Here is a 14,947-nt window from a genome sequence, read left to right as displayed (position 1 = left end):
GCCCCCTCTCTCCCCAGAACTATAGCGGGGATACGAATCTGACTGCCAACTTCAGTTCAATTTCTTGTCAAACTTTATTCTTCTGAAATCTCAGTGCCGCTTACTGGCCACAATCATTCATACTTTACTTTCTTATTTCGTGGCCAGTACACTTAAGTTTTACACTTTCATTTGACCTTTTGGTGACTATTGTTCTGATTCACGTCTAGTAAAAATGAGTTAGACATTTCGAACAGGATTAGCGCGGCTTGATTTTTGTCAGCATGCGGAGTAAGCGTCGTATCATAACCAAGTCGGTCCTGATCAAAGATGGCAGCTTTAGCCGGGCGTCTGCTGTTGAAGCAAAAATCTATTCATCCCGTTAGTATGATATGTAGTCGTCTTTATAGTTTAACGAAACTAAATATTTTATATATTACCTCCCAAATGGCAGAGAATGGTATATACCATGCGAACTGTTTTCAGAGGGTTAAGATAAAAACGATGAAATATGACTTGTCCCCGGTCAAAAAATTAATGTTTATCTAAAGTCAAAGACAAAGTCATCCATAGAAATCAAGACAGACCAATAAATGGTGACATATATCCCATTTATGAACCAGATATATATTTCATTTATTTTAAAACTGGGAAATCTAAAGGCAAAATTTAGCACACATACACTTTTAATTGAGCACATGCACCGTCCAGACCTAAAATAATCAGAAAAAATAACAACCTGGGCTAGTCTGCAGAGTATGTCTGGTGCATGGGAATTTTCTTTAGATTTGCACACCAATTGTAGCACGTAAATTTTACCTTACTAATTGTTAGGTCTTCCATAAACCAAGAGAGTTATCATAACGGTAATTAAATAGTGACTTCCTGAGCAAGTCAAATTAACCCAATTGTATGGTCGTGTATGGTTAATGATCTTTTGCATTGGTTGCTACAATTTTGAATTTGAGGAAGGGTACCTTTGGAAACACACAGCAGGCAATTGAAAAATAGCCTATTTTATCATGCATGGATTTATTTCTTTCATGCTTGATTGAACTTTTAAGTTGCACGCCAGAAGCATTTTCATTGCACGCGAGACATCTCGTCGAAAACAAACTATACTCTGCAGACCATACCTGGCTAAGAGTAAGACTAGATATTCCAGCCTCTGGTAGCCCTCATACCACTGTCTGACATCTTGATTGCCTGCCAGGAAATCTTCTTGCCCATATTTCTCTTCATTGTTGTAGATATCAATTGCAGGCTTAAGCGTTATAATAATAAAAAGCCTAGTAAATACCAAGAATTTTATGCTATGGAAGAAAACATTATAAAAACATCCATTGAATTCGGTATCATGCTCTGTAACTGATTAATTAGGCCTACAGTACAGTACTGACTGGGTGGTGATTTCCCAACAGTTGAATATTGAAGTCTTGTTGCCCAATCTTGCCAGGTACATGTAAATGGGCAATCTTTAACTTCGCAATTTTCGATTAAGTAATTAACCTGATGTGGCATATGTCTCTGTACCATTTATAAGACTAAGTACACATCTATGTACTGGTAATGTGTTTGTAATTGTATGAGTTTATTTGTTAATAGCTAAAATGTATTTGTTATCTTTTTCAGACCTCAAAGTTCTTAAGCTTGATTGGAACAGGGCAACATCAAAACAATTTTAGTACATCCAGGCAAAATCAGGTAATACCACTTTGTATGCATAGTTTTCCAGCAGTTTTTCTATTTAAAGGGGAAGTATGTAAGATTAGATTAAGAGCTGATAGTTTTCACTATAATAGTTAAAAAATAGATAATGAAAAGGGGGTATGTTGAAAATTTGAGTGAAATTACTTAACTCTGAGCCAAGTTATCGCTACAGTATAGCCTCAATTATTATTGCCACCGTTTATACGATACTAAACCGTCTCGATTACCCATTTTTACATTAAATCATAACCCCAAATCGTATTTAAATCTATTGAAAATCTAGACTTGATTATCTATGGTCTTGGTAAGTTAAATAATGTCAAATCAATAATTTATATAACATTTAAAGAAATACCTGCGATAGACAGATTTTTTTATTAGCTCTTGCATAACTCCTGTTTAAGTTGCTGTACATATACATGGATTTTGACAAGTTGGTCATTCAATCCTACACCTTAACAACTAAGCAAAATTTAATCTACAAGTTTTGTATTTACAGGCAGCTCAATATGGAGGACGTCACACTGTTACCCTTATGACAGGTGATGGGGTAGGTCCTGAACTATTAGGACATGTACAGGAAGTCTTCAGGTATGGTGATATGTAAAAGTTTCATTGTTTTCCAAACTTGTATCATTATTGAACATTCTATTTATATTTGGTTACAACACCAATCTTGCAACCATATTTCATTTGGGTGCCAAGTCATTTTTTTTATCTCAGATTTATATGCAACAAGGAGTAGGGTCACTGGCCTAACCGTCTAGGCTTTCTCTGGTTTCCTTTCACAGCCAAGCTAAGCTACTTGCAAGTGAATTATTGAAATTAAGGTGTACTATATATGTGTAAGTCTTGAAATGACTAATCTCTTGCAACCGCTTTGAAATTGAGTCAGTGTAATGTTGATATTCAGCCAGTTTAATATTAATATTTTTATTAAATGTAGATATGCTGGAGCACCTATTGACTTCGAAAAGATTGAGATTAATTCATCAACAAATAGTCCAGAAGTAATGAAGAATGCTATGTTGTCAGTGAGAAGAAATGGTGTGGCTATAAAAGGTTTGTACTATAAGTAGAAGTTGAATCAAAGGCTCTTTCAAAATAGTATTGAATATTTATATTGTTTTGGCAAAAGTATTTTTTTCCATTAGAATAAACACTAAGAGAATTATTTTAAGAATGTGCGGTATTGTTATTAGAGTATGATTTAAAATGTTTCAAGCAAATGCTGATTCTCAGGTAAGTAAAACAAATTCAATTAAGAAAATAGAAACCCTGAAGGAATAATTTACTCATGAAGACATTTGATGTTCCAAAGAGTAGTCAAGCATAATAACCAAAGTAAGTGGAAGTAATTTTGTATCTCATTATTATATATTTTTGATTTTGTAGGTAATATTGAAACAAAGTTTGACGACCCTACCTTCAAATCAATGAATGTAGCTTTGAGGTAAATTTTCATTTTTGGTATTTCAAGTTATTTTAATCAGAGCAGTGTATTTAGGATGGTTGATTTTAAACTTATGTTATCCACTATATAAAACAGTCATGACCAGTTGTTACGATAACTAAGTACCGGTATGATATTAATATGTCCATATATTTACGCCCATATTGAAATGTGAGAAGCTTTCATTCAATAAAAACAGGCAAGATAACCCAGTTAAAGTCAAAATGATGCATTTAATATCCAGATAAATTTAGATACAATGATTAATATAACACAATATGGTCATAGTATATATTAATGGGTTTCTTATACACATATTTAGAGATGTGCAGTAGAACTTGCTTGGGCGTGCACTCCTAATCAGCGAACACTTGCTTCAATGAGCACCAAAAAATCCCCCCGAGCGATTTTTAAGTAATTTAACCCCTACTAAACACGCACCTGTTCAACGCGTGCAACGGGCATCACGATTAATTCCCCCTGTAAAAATTCTACTGTTTCAACAGTCACTCCTCTAACGCGGCCAGCGGTCACTATTTTACTAATAAATTCAACAAAACATCGCCCATTCAACGGCCTTTATTGAATGATACCATCTTGTCGTTCTTTCTTTGTAACACTCCCCCTAATCCCGTGAGTAGTAGTTAATTAACTGGACCCCACTGATCAGGTAAAAAGAAATGTAAAAATAACAATCAACCCGGGATTATCTGTTCATTAATCTTTTGTTTTATTAAACGACTAATCTGATCATTGTTTTCATGCGTAATGACACATTATTTGATACTGATTGAATGAAATGAAAGTACCGAGTTTTGTCACGATCATCTAGTAACTCTTTTCCATTGCCACTTTGTTGTTAAACAGATGTTTTAGCGCCCCCTATAATATTACATACAGAGTTACAACCCCTGTAAATCGGTGATAAAATCAGCGATGGTTTTTTGTTCATGTGCTTTTTTGATAAAATAAAATTAATTCATCGATTTTCTTCACAAAAATGGATAAATATTATCGAATGCATCACAATGGTAGACAGTAGTATCGAAGGTTGGTACAAAACGACAAGTTTACAGAAGTTATGTTCAAGATTTGAGTAAAGGATTTGATGTTCGCTCCCAATGCACCCAAGCGTAATTAATTTATGTCAGCACAAAAAGCACCGCGATTTTTTTAAGTGGTCGCGTAATCGCTAAAATAATTGGGGTGGGAAATACTCAAATTCACTGCATTTTGAAACGCTTTTAGACGCTACGATTCAGTATGATGAAAGTAAAAGAAATATTGAGGGGCCAGAGATCCAGTATTACTAAACAAACATGTATACGCGACTACTTTGAATTCACAACTAGATAAAAAGTACATGTATTGTTATTGTTATACTACATGAATAAAAATATATGCAATCTATATCTTTATTTTTTGTAGTAGGGGTTGGGGCAATATTGAATACCTCTAGTTAAAGAGCACCTCCATTAAGCAAGCATTTTTAAATTTCCCTTGGGTGCTTGCTTAATACAAGTTCCACTGTATGTTATTCAGCTTGTTGGTTGTCCACCTTCTACTGTGATTTGTGGAAATTCTGGAGGCTAATTAAAGTTATATTTATATGCAGTGTTTATGCCCTTGAGACAAAGAAGCCTATTGCTTTTAAAAATTTTCTGATAAGAGTTGCCAAAATCAGTTGGAAAAAAATCTTGTGCTGAAGTTCTCATCCGATTAACTTTGAATTTATAGATATTGTATCAAACATGGCGACCTTCACAAACAAACCTTGAATTTTGCAACTCGATTATCAATAGTTTCTATCAAAGAATCTGAGAGGTCCCCAGCGGGGTCAGTAGCCAATCGAAATTAGTGACAAAATATGCAGGGTATTATCACAAGCGCTTGATAATCATGATTAAGAATAAACATGTAGATAGACACTACATACTTTCGTACCACACACGAATTATGTATGCTTCATTGCCTGGCTGCCTATTTTTGTACATTTAATCACTTGAGATGGGAAAATTAATTAAAGTACCTATATGTTAGTGTATTACTATTAAAAGTTTTTAATGTAATAACTTATATTTATTATTCAGAACTGGGTTAAACTTATATGCTAGTGTTGTTTGTTGCAAATCTCTACCCAATATTCACTCTCGACAAAAAAATGTTGATATAGTTTTAATACGAGAAAATACAGAAGGGGAGTACAGACAACTTGAATATGAGGTAGGTTTTTATTGCTGAATAGTTTAAACCCACTGATCGGCATCTTCATTTTTGGGACAATATCTTTTTTTCCACGGCTTACTCCAAGCTAAAGTATACCCAAATTGATTATATGACATTTAATTAAGTAAAATCTCTTGTCCTGGATTCAGCTCATCAATATAACTTAACCGACAAGAAGATGCTGAATAATGCAAAAGTTTAAGTTTATATTTTTGTAAATAGGCAACAGTATCTGACCATTTTTAATTGATATTTCTAAAACTCCTTCAAATGATGATAAGCAACTTTAAAGAGCTTCTGTAGACTGGATTTACAGTTGCATTCGACCCATGGGCTGTACTTAATTTTGATCATAATTATGATCTTATTTCAAGGTTTTTCCTAAATTATAAAACCTGTTACATTTGTACTTACTTAAACCATACTCATAAACATTGTGAAAGCAATTAGCATGATTTTGGTATTGTTGTTACCTTTTTCTGTAACAAATTTTGACAGTACCAGCATCAATTTTGAATTTTAAAGCCACATTATTCTCAATGGAATGAATAAAAACTTGATAGGATTGTTTTTTAGGTGGTGAAAATTGAATGGCTTTCTGTAATTTTATAGGCAGATTTAGGTTGGTGGATAATTGATGTTACATGTTAAAATACTTTTATATTTATATTTTAGAGTGTAGATGGTGTTGTTGAGAGTTTAAAGATCATAACATCTGAAAGATCTACTAGAATAGCAGAATATGCTTTTGATTTTGCTGTTAAACATGGAAGAAAGAAAGTAACAGCTATACACAAGGCTAATATAATGTAAGTAAGAGTCACTTGTGTTTGAGGTGAAAACTTGCGACAAATTGATTCTTTGTATTGAATTGTATATTTCTTTTATTCAGGAAACTTGGAGATGGGTTGTTTTTAGAGTGTTGTAGAAAAGTATCTAAAAGATATCCTGATATTGAATTCAATGACCTGATCATCGATAATGCTAGTATGCAGGTCAGTTTATTTTGATTTTGTTTACACAAGCTTTAAATTCATTTGACTTGCTGTTGGCATCAACATCAATTTAAACAGGGTTCAAACTTTTGTCTGTTTTTGTGAGAAGTTTGGCAGTGCAGCATCTTGGCAGATTATTCCACTCCACTGTTTATCAAAGATTTCATCTATTCTGTTTCCCCATGACACTTTCTTTCTTGTAAATGTAATTCTTTTGTGATTATGATAAATCTCTATCTCTATCTCAACTAAGATTCAAACAGATGAGATTTTTATTCACTAGATGTTCTCACTAAAATATGTTGGTAATGCATTATAGATGGTATCTCGACCAGATCAGTTTGATGTACTAGTCATGCCCAATCTCTATGGTAATATATTAAGTAATATAGCTGTTGGATTAATTGGAGGAGCAGGTCTAGTTCCTGGTATGAATATTGGTAATGGTTATGCTGTCTTTGAAACGGTAAGTACACATTATAAGCTTACATTTTCAAAATAACTCAATAGTTCCATGTCTTTCCCCAAACATTTGAATGACAATTGATAGCTCAACCGGTATTTACCCATTTTTATCGATTTCTTAATGTAAAGTGGTTATGGAGTTTGAATTTGGTTGTCTGTTTAGAATAGGCGCTACTGTATTTAGTTTTATTCAAATTTATTGCCCATGAAGGCAACATTTGAAAACAAGGTAGACAAAGACTCACCACCAATTTTATTCTTTTTTTTTTGCATGGCTGTAACTTTTGTGGGAACTACAGGTGGAACAACACCCGACAAGGTCTAGCTCCAGATATAAGCTGGGCCATGGAAATTGTGAAATACACTAAGATATTAGTTATATGAGGTATACCTGAGATAATACTGTATAACATGCTTAACTTTATTTATATGTAATTTGTTATAGGGGACAAGAAATTCTGGTAGATCATTAACTGGAAAGAATATAGCTAACCCAGTAGGAATGTTACTAGCCGGTTGTGATATGTTGGACTATTTAAGGTTAGTTAAATAATACAAGTTTTGTTTTTAATAATAATCCTCTAACTTTATATATTATAATACTCAATGCATTCCTGAATTGCAGTACCTGAGAATGCAGTAATGTTTCAGGTTGTTACATTGCTAGTAACATCGGTGTGGGTAGTTGGAAACTATTTTGTAGATTGGGTACAAAGGAAAATTGAAAAAATGCGTACATCACTAAATAATAATGAATGCCAAAAATAATTCTTTCTCACAGTTCACAAAAAGCTATAGAAAAAAAAGGTAATTATTGTAAAATGCAAAGCAACACAAATTAAACAACTTTTATAATGCATGTAAAGTGCATGCATTATTATACATAAAACAACCATACAAGATAATATTTAGTATCCTGGTAGGTTATTATCTAAGTTATTTACATACCTGTATTTAATTTTTGTATATTTAATATATACCTGATTGTTGTATCTTTACAGTCATCATCGACATGCCACAGTTATTCGAGAATCAGTTCAGAGTGTTTTGAGCGAAAAGATGGTAATATAATTTCTTTACATATATTCTCTCTCAGAGCAATTTTATTCATTTTCTTCCTTAATAACTTCGGAAAACCCCTTGGTTAATACAAGGATTAACTCTAATTAACATCCTTGGATTTGCAGTGACTCATATGAAAAAATGAGGTACCCTGTACATATAGGCGTGCACATAAAAGAACCCCCGATAGCTGGAATTTGAAATAAGAGTTTGCTGTAGTGCCGCTGTCTGGGCAAAATTTTCCCCTATACTCATAGCTCACTATATGGCGTATGCACATTTCGGATGCCCGTTTCATTAGCCCAGTCGCTGCAGAAAAGTAGGAAGTTAAACACTATTTTATTTTATTTCATTTCTTTAACATCCTTGGGGTGACTTTGTTTTTCTATTCTTATTTTCTTATTAACAGAGATTTTAGCAAAAGGTGGGCTATAGCTCCACCTCCCAACCATACATTTATCTCAAAGTGATATCCCACAACTCAATTCATCCCTTTCATCTTTCTGATAATTTGTTTTGTCACAGATTCAAACACCAGATGTTGGAGGACATGCAACAACAGCAGAAGTTGTACAAGCTGTTATAGATGATATCAAACCTAAAACTAAAAGCTGGTAATTATTCCCTTTCTTAATTCTCTAGAGTGGTATACCAACAACTATGAAGGTGTCAGAAAAATTACAAAATTGATGATGGTAGCAAATCAAATTTCTGAACTCCAAAACTTATCACAAACATCTTCAAATTATCATAAGAGAGAGTTCTGCATAGGCTAAGTCTGTTTTTCAATCTCATTCATATCCTGAATAAAATGTGGTCTAAAAAAAATAATTATCAGAACAAATATATTTCTATAAATGGAAAATCTTGTCATAATCTTTACTATGCTGAAAAATTTCATTTTAGATTTTCTTTCTTCTAAAATAAAATGAAATGAAATGGGGTTTAATGTCCGAACTGGATTTTGTTTTAAATTTGATTGTAATAGCATGATTTGATTGTGCTGGATGATATAGTGTGATTGTTATTACTACTGAATAATACTATTAGTTCATTATACTAACTAAATTCACTGTCATGCATATGACTATGTTTGTACCTAATTTATCATGCGTGAATGTGTGTAAAACTGGGTGGTTCTTGTTTGTCATTGAATTTTAAATTTTATAATTGATAATACATTTTACAATGTTAGAAAAAACATCTGTAATTCCTATTAGAACTAGAACTGCGATGCAGTAATGACGGGTTTCACCGGTGCCCTGTTACCCTTGAACATATGTCACTTCCGGTACCGATGAAACCATTAAACAGGTTTCCATTTAAGCATTGCACACATCACATAAAATGTACGCAGAATCAACCAAATGGTGAAAATTTTATGTAAATCGAATAATATTTGCCACTTTTATAGACCAAAATCCTTGAAAAGTGACTTGTAGAAAATCGTCTATTTCTCTGCAACCGTACAAATTAGAAACCATTTTTTGGTATTTGTATGATCGTGTAGGTTCAATCTATTTGTTGATTGGAATCAAATATCATAATTTTAAAAACAATACAAATCAGACTCATTTGAATAAAATATCTGTTTTGAAGGCTAAAAATACAGTTTTTGCCACAATGACGTTACTTCCGGTAACAGTAAAAGTGTTAAATTACTTGTATGAAATCGTAAATGGCATTAGGTATCACACACGGGGAATTTTATGAAAATCGAATAATAATTGACACTTTTATGGACCAAAAACCTTGAAAAGTTACCTGTTGAAAACCGTCTATTTCTCCGCAACTGAACAAGTTAGAAACCATTTTGTGATATCTATATGATCGTTTGTGTTCATTCTATTAGTTGATTGGAATCAAATATCAAAATTTTAAACAAATAACAAATAAGACTCATTTGAATAAATTACTGGTTTTGAAGGTTATAAATACAATTTTTGCCCAAATTACGTCATTTCCGGTGACATTGAAAATGTTAAATTGGTTTGACCTTGTTAAAATTGACATTACGCATCAAATGGTGTCACTTTTATGAAAATCGAATAATAATTGACTCTTATACAGGCAAACTAGCGTAAAAAGTGACTCATACAAAATTGCCCATTTCTCGGCAACTGAAAACGAAATAAAAATTTAAAAAACTGAGCGCGATGATTTCTGCGCATTCACAGGGCAAACCCTTTCAGTCATACCAGATTTGAAAAAAATAATATTTGCTTTCAAAAAGTGGTACCAAACTCTCAAAATTGCAGTTTTTGCTAAATTTATGTTACTTCCGTTGCCGAAAGGAAAATGTACCAGTAACACAAAAGATGACATTTTGGACCGCGGAACATATGAACTTTGTTTTATACAAATCGAACAATAAATAATTAATCCAGGACTGAAAAACTGAATTAGCCAATGGGGGCCAAGGAAAAATACGGTGACAAAAATGTTGACATTTAACCCTTGGTAAAATACCACATAAAAATATTCATTAATAAAAAAGTTTTTCGTAAAAATTTAAATGTTCAAAATTTGGCGCCTAATATCTCCGAAGATTCGTCGAAAATAAAAAATCCAAAGAACCATAGCTATGTGCCTTGTCTCTGTCAAAATGTATCAAATATTACAATCCGACAATTATTGATAACATTACGGCAAAATATCGAAAAACGACAACTTCGGTGATTTCGGACATTTCGCATTTTCGCAGAACGTTGGAAATAGCTTTAAAATTTAAGTCAAACCCACTTTCCCAGTAAAACCAAAGACATCGAATCGATCCGACAAGTAGTTTCTGAGATATGCTTAAATGGAAAAATAATAATAAGAAGAATAATAATCCAAACAAAAACAATAGTGTTTCACACTAAAAATATCATTGCTGAAGCTGGTGATAAAGAATTGACTTAAATAACACCAGCCTTTGTGATTAGCTTTAATTTTGTTTGAATTGTAACAATGTACTAGGGTATATAACAGTAATAAGTATCTAAAAAAATATTTAGGTATTGTACAAAGTTTTTTTTACTCCAAAAAATGAAGACATGCTGGTGTAACCATACAGGCTACAAGTACTGTTTGCCCATTATTATTCATGTTGATCAGCAGAAGTTTACTGAGTTTAGTGATGGTATTTTAATGTGACTAGGACGAACAACTAATGAGCACACATGATGACCAACATTAGATTTGATATTTGGGTGTGTCTGTTTAAGTTGATATAAAATATACTGATTGATAAAACACAGTAGTTGAATGAATATTGTTTATTACAGGATGTGAATGATTTGTGGTGAGTTTTATCCCCAACCCTGTAATTATTATATATAATCAACTAATATATATAGCTTGCATGTTGTCTTGTTTTTACATAGACTGGTGATAGGTTCTAATTCTGTTTATTACAGGTCATGTTTATTATCTCAATTATAAATTATTTGATTTTCGCCATACTTTAAGTACAAAAAGATTTCTCTATGAAATTATGAAAACAATGGGGTACTCAATTGTCAAATTTGAATTGACAGAATTGTAATCGAGTGGGACAAGTTCTGTCAATCCTGAGAATGGATGTGGAGTGAGTTGAATCACAACTTAATCAAATGTTTCAGCTGTGGTGATTGGTCGGTAGAGATAGTATCATCTTCAGTTGTTGCATGTCTTGGCATCTGAAAGTTCTTGGTTTACTCAATTGACATATTTTGAGGGATTAAGAGAGTTCAATTCTGGAACATTCCATCAGGTACCCCCACTTAGAATTGGTGTTGATTGTTCTACAGTCATCTTACTTTTCTCACTCACAAACTGTATACTTCTTTTATGTAATTATAACCTAGACTTATCTATTCAGTTTTCTGTAATCTCTGTTCTGATCATCTCAGCATGTTTTCTGTTATTCACCATATAGTTTAGATGTATACTCTTGCACTTTATTTGTAGCATATTATATACTGGTATAGTGTTTCCACACAATAATTTGGTTTGGTCTTGCTATTTACAATGGATCTGGTACACATGTTACGTAACTTGTAACAACTAACAACAATTGAAGCCATTAAACCCTTTTTTTCTCCTTCCATCCATTTACATAATTCCAGAGTGATGGAATGAAGGGAGTAGAACTAAGTTTCTTCATAATCCTTCAAATTATCTCATTCTTCTCATTCTTATTTGGAGACCATTTTATTCCGTCTACTGGGGTCTCCAAATGATATATCCTTAAACTACTTGAAGACAATGTTTATCATAGTAATTAGACATACATACATAAAGTAAACTAAATAGTAACAAACTTTCCCAATTCTTCCATGCTGCAACAGTCAAACGGGAATTGGTTTGGAGTGTTAGCTCTTCACAGAAGGGTTTGAATATACAAGTGATGTATGTAAAGCCATAGCAAGTTTCATATAAACTAGATAAGACTAGACTCACATGTATTCACTGGAAATGCTTGATATATTTTGGGGGCAATTACTCCTAGAATAATTTGAACTAGTAGCACTTAAATTTATAATTTTTATGTATAAAAACACTTAAAAAATTGTCATATTCCGTGACAAAAAGTTTGTATTCAAGAGAAACAAAATATGTGACTGATTGGCAAAATTTCATAAGGAGTTCACAGGTCTTAAGACATTTTAGATGTTTTATGGTCTATGTACCCACAACTGAGGATGTATATGGTGTTATTATTAATAATTGCATTATTAACATCAAATAATTCTTTATTTTCAGAATAATGACAAGAATTGTTGAGTGCTCAAGATTGATACAATGGAAGATGTATGTTATTGTGTGTATTTAATGTTTTGTTAATTTATTGTTTATAGTAAACATGTATAGTTTATAGTATACTTATTTCAGATCTAAAGAACAAATTGTTAACAATAGTATATGTAGGAATGATCTTTATTGTAACAATAAAAACTTTTATAATAAATTTATCTCAATAGTATATGTAGGAATGATCTTTATTGTAACAATAAAAACTTTTATAATAAATTTATCTCAATTCTTGTTATTAAAGTCTCTGATTGTCATTTGAGAGATTTTTTATCCCTTACAAACAAAAATATTGTAAAAGTTGAATCACTAACAGGAATATCAGTCTAAAGATGGTTCAATTCCGTTCAATATTTACAAAGATATGATGAATTGTAAATTTGTCAATATTCGGCATCATCTGCAGATGATATGGTTAAAACAGTACTACCAAATCTTTTGATGGGCCTCTTTTTAATCCGATTGAATCTGAGCCGAGACATAATCTACCATTTTTTTTTTAAATTGTTAAATAATCAATTTCAGTATATTATAGCTAGATTAAGCCGGGGAAATAGGATCTTGTCCGAACAATACAGATGATGATCAATGACTTTAAAGTTTGATAGATTAAATTTAAACTGCATTCTGGCTTACTTGTAAGTTATAAAATTAAAATGTGTCTCGAACTGCTAATTTGTCATATTCCTGAAGCAATGGCCCGAGAAATCTCTCTCTGCCCATTGCTGGTTTGGTTTCTGATAATTTTCAGGGAGTGTGTATATTCTTCCCGTTCATCAAATCTATCAAAAGTACAGCAACATGACAGCCCTTCGTTTAATCTGGGGTCTTCCCTAAAACTTTAGACAGTAATTTAAGGTATTAAAAACGGTGAAAGTCTTGTTCGTCTCCGTACAGTAGGCTATTGTTTACATTGTATTAATGTTGATAGCCTCGTTTGTCACTCAATTAGTTTTTCTGCAATATTCTGCTATGCACATGACGTAACATTATGAAAACATATTTGGTCCAATGTGGAGCTACGTTTAAAGCGTAATCAAATTGTTACCCAGTTAGCTATTGGTTGTTAATCGGACTATTGACCAGTTATAATTTTGAACAGAAATTTGCTTCCATTAAAGCAGTGTTTAGTGGGATTAGCTCTAATCAAACGAAACACTGCAGGGAGCATGTTAATTTGTATGAGAGCTCAGCTTTTCAAGCCAACAGCATTGACTATCACAGTAATAAAGACAAAGCACATTATGTCCTACAGAGGATTTTGTGGAGTACCAACGGGTATTTCATTGAAGTTGAAGTGTTTGTAGGTCATCAGTGTCTAGCAAATGTAGACCAATGGCATATATCCTAAACCGAGCAGATTTAAAGCATTCGATGTATAAAAAAACAATTCAAGTTCACAGACATGAGTAAATACAAATTTACAGTATTAACAATTAATCTTCCTTGTAATGTAATAAAAGGCTTTCTGAATACAAACATTTATTGTTATGGTTAGTCTTGCAATGGTCACGAGAACGTCTGTTTCAAACATTATATATGTTACTGTGTCTTGTTAACCTTGTCCATGCAAACAAGTTACATAATTTGGCATTGTGTGTATAGGTTGATCAGATGTGTTGATTTTGTACTTCTATTATTGGTTTTATTAAATTTTGCTAATAGATATTTACAGAAACTGGTTGTGTATTCACTACTACATGGTTCAATTTTAATTAGTAATCGAGTTTGATGGGCAACTCCAATTATTATACGCCCACATAGAAACAAGGTCGTATATTGACATCGTCTCTGTCAGTCGGTCCTTCGTCCACAATTTCTTGTGAACATTCTACATTTATCATCCAATCGTTTTGAAATTTACATATGTTGTTTACACTGGTGAAATGAAGAACTTATTTCATTTCAACAATTTCTGTTAATTACTTCTAGAGTTATGGCCCTTGTTTCACTTTATATTACATAACATTACATTTGATATAGCACACATTACTGCCATGCATTCAATGGCACTTCACAAAGTCTTACACAATGTTAAAGGAATGCTTACGGAAAAAGTATGTTTTGAGTTTCTTTTTAAAATCTGTTCCAATCAGACATTGTTTTACACTTTCTGGAAGGGTATTCCAGAGTTGCAGTCCTAACACACTGAAAGATCTATCAGCAAATGTTTAATATTTAGACTTGGGTATTGATAAAATGTTTTGTGATGACAATCTTGCATTGTATGTTGAAGTTTGGGACTGTAATAATTCAGAAAGATACACAGAAACATGTATAT

General features: G+C 32.5%; 1 protein-coding gene across 2 annotated transcripts; it reads left to right on the top strand.

The window, feature by feature from the left end:
- The first annotated feature begins 252 nt into the window (after nt 1-252).
- LOC126826658 (isocitrate dehydrogenase [NAD] subunit gamma, mitochondrial) lies at nt 253-12,834 on the top strand. 2 transcript variants are annotated; one of them, XM_050555638.1, is made up of 14 exons: nt 253-360; nt 1,612-1,683; nt 2,189-2,280; nt 2,636-2,751; nt 3,085-3,142; nt 5,233-5,365; nt 6,044-6,177; nt 6,261-6,363; nt 6,683-6,829; nt 7,274-7,368; nt 7,830-7,890; nt 8,416-8,504; nt 11,160-11,176; nt 12,619-12,834. In XM_050555638.1, the coding sequence occupies exons 1-13, from the start codon at nt 310-312 to the stop codon at nt 11,164-11,166; spliced, it is 1,158 nt and encodes a 385-aa protein (XP_050411595.1). In that variant the 5' UTR covers nt 253-309; the 3' UTR covers nt 11,167-11,176; nt 12,619-12,834. The 2 variants fall into 2 exon arrangements, with proteins under 2 accessions (XP_050411595.1, XP_050411596.1); XM_050555639.1 differs by lacking the exon at nt 11,160-11,176.
- The last annotated feature ends 2,113 nt before the right edge of the window (nt 12,835-14,947 follow it).

This window comes from Patella vulgata, chromosome 7 (assembly GCF_932274485.2).
Source record: "Patella vulgata chromosome 7, xgPatVulg1.2, whole genome shotgun sequence".
NCBI lineage: Eukaryota > Metazoa > Mollusca > Gastropoda > Patellidae > Patella > Patella vulgata.
The sequence above is the reverse complement of the archived record's forward strand: the minus strand, read 5'-3'. Positions and strand labels throughout refer to the sequence as shown.

Bases quoted from the DNA above. Each gene is read 5' to 3' on its own strand.
- LOC126826658 (XM_050555638.1), top strand. From the start codon at position 310: ATGGCAGCTTTAGCCGGGCGTCTGCTGTTGAAGCAAAAATCTATTCAT. The intron at 3,143-5,232 runs GTAAATTTTCAT...TTTATTATTCAG, and splicing joins TCAATGAATGTAGCTTTGAG to AACTGGGTTAAACTTATATG. The intron at 6,178-6,260 runs GTAAGTAAGAGT...TCTTTTATTCAG, and splicing joins ATACACAAGGCTAATATAAT to GAAACTTGGAGATGGGTTGT.